Source organism: Fundulus heteroclitus, chromosome 6, assembly GCF_011125445.2.
Source record: "Fundulus heteroclitus isolate FHET01 chromosome 6, MU-UCD_Fhet_4.1, whole genome shotgun sequence".
In the NCBI taxonomy this organism is placed as follows: domain Eukaryota; kingdom Metazoa; phylum Chordata; class Actinopteri; order Cyprinodontiformes; family Fundulidae; genus Fundulus; species Fundulus heteroclitus.
Window position 1 is genome coordinate 15,132,253 of NC_046366.1, and position 5,718 is coordinate 15,137,970.

The 5,718-nt window shown below is 40.0% G+C and overlaps 1 protein-coding gene across 1 annotated transcript; it reads right to left on the reverse strand.

The window, feature by feature from the left end:
• Window positions 1-1,482: 1,482 nt before the first annotated feature.
• LOC110369382 lies at window positions 1,483-3,113 on the reverse strand. Its single transcript, XM_021323566.2, has 4 exons — window positions 2,764-3,113; window positions 2,471-2,608; window positions 2,279-2,397; window positions 1,483-2,103 (listed from the first exon to the last, which is right to left on the reverse strand). Exons 1-4 carry the CDS (start codon window positions 3,029-3,031, stop codon window positions 1,519-1,521), a joined length of 1,110 nt encoding a protein of 369 aa, XP_021179241.2. The 5' UTR covers window positions 3,032-3,113; the 3' UTR covers window positions 1,483-1,518.
• Between the last annotated feature and the right edge of the window lie 2,605 nt (window positions 3,114-5,718).

Consider the following 5,718-nt stretch of genomic DNA (forward strand, 5'->3'; position numbering starts at 1 on the left):
CTACAATCCAAAGACTCCAAACCAGGTATATTTATAAATGGTACTGTAGAAAAAAAAAAAGAAAAATACGCACACATGGTTGACCAAAGCCAGATGGAAATACAAATGGGTACAACTCCACAACTACCCTGTCAAAAACAAAAGAATTACAACTCTAGAAAAAAAGAAAAATACACTAAACTATAAACTGCAGTATCAATCTCACTCTGGGTTAACACAGAAACACTTCTCTCCTGTGCTTCAGTTCTGAACCTTGGTTTTACAAATATCTTACATCCTTTCGAATTATATTTACTTTGCCTTTTTCAATTCTCTTTTGGATATTACTTGGGGGGGGGGGAAGGTAAGAATTTTGTACATCAGTTTCAAAATACTGATTCACATGAATGATTCAACAGCTGAGATGCCACACATGATCCAAAGTATAAGGGGCAGCTAAATGCTGCTCAACCCAAATCAAATCTTGTCTTGAGATCATTTGCAATATATTTGAAGTGAACAGACAGAAACAGGTTTATCCCAACTTATCTGATCTAGCTCTGCTGGCTCACTTGTCTGTACCAGGTTAAAAGATATTTTTGAACAAGTCAAAGTCAGTACAAATTATCAATTTCCAGTGGTCTAATGGTTTAAGCTTTGGTGCGGTTTCAAATAACTAGTGGCATGATTACAAAGTAACAGGCAGATTCAAATAAAAACCCTCACTTTCCCTTTTGGTTCAGCCATTGTATCATATAGACAGCTGAAGATCAAACTGATTTTCAGAATGTATCAGCATCACACTTCATTTATCCAGGTTGGATCTTCACACAAATTCATATTACTGCCGGTTTCACACTTATCGTCCACTTGATGGCACAATAGAGGAAATGGTGTCACATGATGCCTCTGCATTCAAATCGATTGAAGGGTCTAGTGTTTTAACCTCGCCATCACTAATTATCACAAATTTTCACCAATAGTTTTGGTTTATGTGCTTTAAAAATTCCATGTGATTCTCATGTTGACATCACTTAAAAAAAAAATTCATGAGTTAGTTCAATCGTGACTGACAAAGGAGAAAACCTAATTTTTCTACAGAATAGTTCCTAGTGGCTAAAAGGTAGAAGAGGGGGAGGGGCAGAAATGGCCCAAGTATACAGCCTTGTGGCACCCCCATGAGGTCAGTCCAGATGGATGTAAATAAATCAGAGGCTCATCCACTGGAGAGCCAAGCATGGGATTCCTCCCTATTGCTCCAACTGTGAAGTAAGGATATGTCTATTGTACCATAGTTTTTAAAAAAAAAAAAATCCTAACCACACACACACACACACACACTACAGTTTAAAAACATACACACCACTTTATTTTACACACTAAACAGTTTCCAGAAGAACATCCGAATAGGTAAGATTTAAGAAGAGGGGGAGGGGGGAGAAAAAAAAATCCTGCAAGAAACTTGTTTTGGATCAATTTTTTTTTTTTATAAAACACACCACAAATATTGTTTCAAGTGTTTAATTCAACAGTTTCAGATTAGCCTTGAGAGTAAAACAAATGTGGAAAATGTTCATTTGGAACAAATGGCAGGTAGTCCATAGGATACACCTGTGCAGGTGTATTAGAAGGACCCTGGGTAGTAGCAGGAGACGCCGTAGTTGTATAGGGGATCTCCATTGTTGTTGCTGTTGTCCTAGTAGTTGTCGTTGTCGTCGTCTTTGGTCCTGAAGTTGGATACATTGGATATTTGTCATTAGGGTAATGGAAGGGTGGGACGTCTGGAAACTGAGGCCAGTATGGGAAGGGGAAATATGGGGCAACAGGAATCTGGGGATATGAGACTTTTGGCACAACAGTGGCAGCTGGTGCGGATGTCGTTTCAGGTGGATAAAGGTATGGGTACAAGGGGAATTTTGGAAACTGTGGCACAGATTTTGCAGGCTCAGCTGGTGCATGGGATAGACGAGAATAGAAGTTAAAGTAAGGATGGCTGAGCCCGTGCAGAACCTGGGGCCCCTGTGGAATTTGGGGCCTCTGCGGCACAGTAGTTCTTCCACGTTTGGGACACAGCAGGGAGAGTGGATGACCTTGCCAGAGTAGTGGTAGCACGTAATTTCCACCCTTGGGATGAAAACGAATGACATTTGAATCAGAGCAGCTTATTCCTGTCAGTGTTAAGCAAACCGGTAACTGCATGAGATTTGTCAAAGGTTCAGAATTGTATCCCTAATGGGTATTGCTCAAAGTTGTCCACACATACTTTGAAGCTTAAACAGTTTGTAAAAATCTAAGATACCTGCTGAATCACGTTGCAGCCATCGTATGGAGCCATCATAACAAATGCCATTGGGTTTCCGTGCATTCTGTAGCCACATCTTGGAGGGACCATGGACAGAGGCATTGGGGGCTCATTGGCTGTGGGAGGAGAGAGAACGACATCAATGTCCAATACCAGGTACAAATGCACTTTAAAAGACCTTAGTCTTACCTTGCTCCACTGAAAGTTGTGAAGCCCCCGGTCCAAGAAATCGGAACCTCATGTGGTCATCAAAACACTGCAGAGAGGTTCCAAAGCGGTTCCATTTCTCCTTGGAGGCCTCATCCATGTCTGTGTGATGGGACCAGCCTATGAAGGGAAGGCAGAAATCCTCATCTCACATGAGCAGCTTTACCACAGAGGCTATGGATGGTTAGGGTCCTCTACCACTCAAGTTTCCTATCAGACATGACTATTCAAACTGGAGACATCTCCCTTATATTCAGCATATATAAAACGCATACCTGGAAAGTCTGACTGATAATCCGTTTCATCATCTGCTGAAACATTCCTAGGCTTTTTTCTGTTTTCATCTGAGAGCTCAAGAACTTTCCCAAACACGATATGTCCTTCTCGGATGCCAGCTGGGAAAGCGGGATCAGGTTCTCTGGGTGTGACTCCTCTGAGAGTTTTCCTCAGTCGGAGGCAGTCCGTCGTTTGCACCAGGGAAACAGTCAGAATAACAGCTGCAGCCAAGCAGACAGCTGGATTTTTCGCTCGTTCTGTACCCATCCTTCACAGCTCTCTGCGTAACCACTGCGACGCAAACAGCGGTTTTAGCTTTTAGTTTTAACCCACTTTTGTTCTGGACGCGCGTAGAGCCGGGGCTGCGCGGCAGCCAATCAAATGTTGCGAGAGGCGGCGGCGTGGAGATCAGCTGGGATTGGCTACACCTGCGCGTCCTTTCCTTGGTCTGAGCCGAATCGACTCATAACTGGGTCCGCTTCAGTTAACGCCGGCCGGCGCACCAACTAGACAGGCGACCGCAGTGAAGTTAGTTTTAGGTTGGATGTTCGACAGATATTCAAACTATTTACATAAATTTTCGCTCTGGGCAGTGTACCCAGAGCGAAAATTTATGTAAATAGTTTCAATGGCTTCCACTGAAACAGTAATTTACCTCTGGGATTATTAAAGTATTTCTGATTCTGATGAAAAAATCAGTGTGGTCATAGCCACACTGATCACTGGCTTCATGAAATACACCTCTTATTTTTGCATTTTAAATCTGCTCATATTTGTAATATTTTTATATGTAAATATTAGCATTTTAGCGCAATAGCTTCCAGGTCATGTGATCAATTGACTCAAGATCAGTGTGGGCTCATAGTGGTCAATTGGCTTTGTAAACCTTTTGTTGTTGCGTTTTAAAGTTTTTATTAATTTGTAGGATTATTTATATACAAATATTAACATTTTCGCTCAATAGCGTCTCAATGCCTTTTAAACATCTTTGGTTCAAATAGTCCACATTGTTATTTTTGAAAACAGGAAGTTGGTGCACGCTGAAGCCGTTTTCTATCGCCGTGTGTTTATTGTATAGTCTATAATACGGGTGCACTTGAAATGTTGGAGCGGCTTGCTCGGATCGCAGTGTACGAAGTGAAGCGAAAATATCCTAAACCTAAAACTGACTTCATTGTGGTGGTCAGGCGGTGTCTGCCTAATATTTCAAGCTATGAATGAGCCTGTAGAGTGACTGAACTGCCACGACAAATATGTGTAGGCCATTAGTTGTACTCTAAATAAAAATGGTAAATAAGCAGATTACATGCCTAAAGACATAGATCCATGATTATATAAATATGTTGTTTTATTAATCTATTAAATTATTAAACTTACCAACACACTTCTGGTTGGTTAGCCTTGCAGGGCAAATAAATTTAAGAACATTCATTTCAAGTAGAGTTATCTGTCCAAAGCTGAACTAGAATTAGCACTAAACATTTTAGAAATAAGTTTTACTTTTAGCTTTGTTTTTTTTTTTTTTCTAAATGTACGGCTTTTTTAATCAATTGTATCACACCACCAGCAGTCTACTATAAAATTGCAATAGTCTTGTGTTTACACCTCCTTAGACAAGGACAAATATCTCCAGCGGTCATTTGGGCGAGAGGGAGGGAACACCCTGAACGTGTCGCCACACCATCACAGGGCGTGTTTCCGGTCAGTGTAAATGAAATCAGGGTCAACTGCAAATACTAGTCAGTTTCACTCAGCTCTGTGTTTTCTCCATTACAGTGAGTCCAGACATACATCCAAATCAACAAAAGAATGGCTTCAAGAGAAGAAAATTAAAGTTTTGCAGGGAACTATACTTGAGAGCTAAATGTTAGAACATCTGCATGGTTAGCTAAAAGAGGCCTGCGGACAACAGAAGACCCCACAATGACAGATTTGGTGAATTTTTGCAAAGTAGAGGGGGAAATATTTCCAAGTCATATGGTACACCAATAGGCATGTGTCTAAAATGTTATTTAACCAAGCATTAGTGTAAATGTCTGCACAGGAGTATGTTATACAATATTGTATTTTATGGGAAGCTACCGCTCCATCTTATTTGTGAAATTGACATTTAACACCTGTATTTAAAAAGCTTCATATCTTTACAATTGACAAAAACATTACTAGCTGATTGTATCTTCAGATATGGAAAGTACACAAAGGGCACACTGAAACTCAACCTTCCACATTGCAATACACTTAAGATGTTTAAGTGGTATTAGGTGGAAATACATGACATCCAAACTATAGTTCTGTCCATTGCCCTTAAAACTTTTGATACTCAAACCTCAAAATGCAGTTACAAGTGTGCTTGTGTAAACAGGCTTATGCAGAATGTTTATTTTTGCAGTGCTTAATTTTTAATAGCTCATTGGTTTTCTGTTCAGTGTTGGATTGTTGTCTGAAAGGGATTCAACTTTAGTTTATGCAAATTTTGCATTTGTTTAATCTCATTCATGAAGTCTTTCCTCTTGCTAGTCATTTCCATTTCACTCCTAATGTGACAATCTGGGTTGATCCTTTTACAATTTAATTAACTGGTGAGAATCAGCCCTTTGGGGGCTTTATTGATGTCACATGCAGTTTACTTGCAGATATGTTAGTCAAATAATTAAACATGAGCAAGATTTTGAACCATGCAAGACAACTCCATTGCCACCACATCCATAAAAATTAGAGTGGATTTCAAGAAACGGCAAGTCCTAAGACATTTCTGGTAAATAAGTCAGTATTTGATGCTTACAAAGGCACTTAAACACCTAGAGAAATTATCAACATTCTTTAAACATCATACCTCAGGTACAAGCAATTTGTTGTCTGGTTGCTTGAAACCTGCTTAAGCCTGTGCATGGTCTGCATCAATTTCAAGCTATATGAAATGTCATAAATGCTACACATCATGGAAACAGAACACG

Excerpts from the sequence above, each read along its gene's own strand:
- LOC110369382 (XM_021323566.2), bottom strand. The coding sequence starts at position 3,031 with ATGGGTACAGAACGAGCGAAAAATCCAGCTGTCTGCTTGGCTGCAGCT. Across the intron at positions 2,609-2,763 it reads TTATCAGTCAGACTTTCCAG|GCTGGTCCCATCACACAGAC; the intron begins GTATGCGTTTTA and ends TTCCCTTCATAG. Across the intron at positions 2,398-2,470 it reads ACAACTTTCAGTGGAGCAAG|CCAATGAGCCCCCAATGCCT; the intron begins GTAAGACTAAGG and ends CTCCTCCCACAG.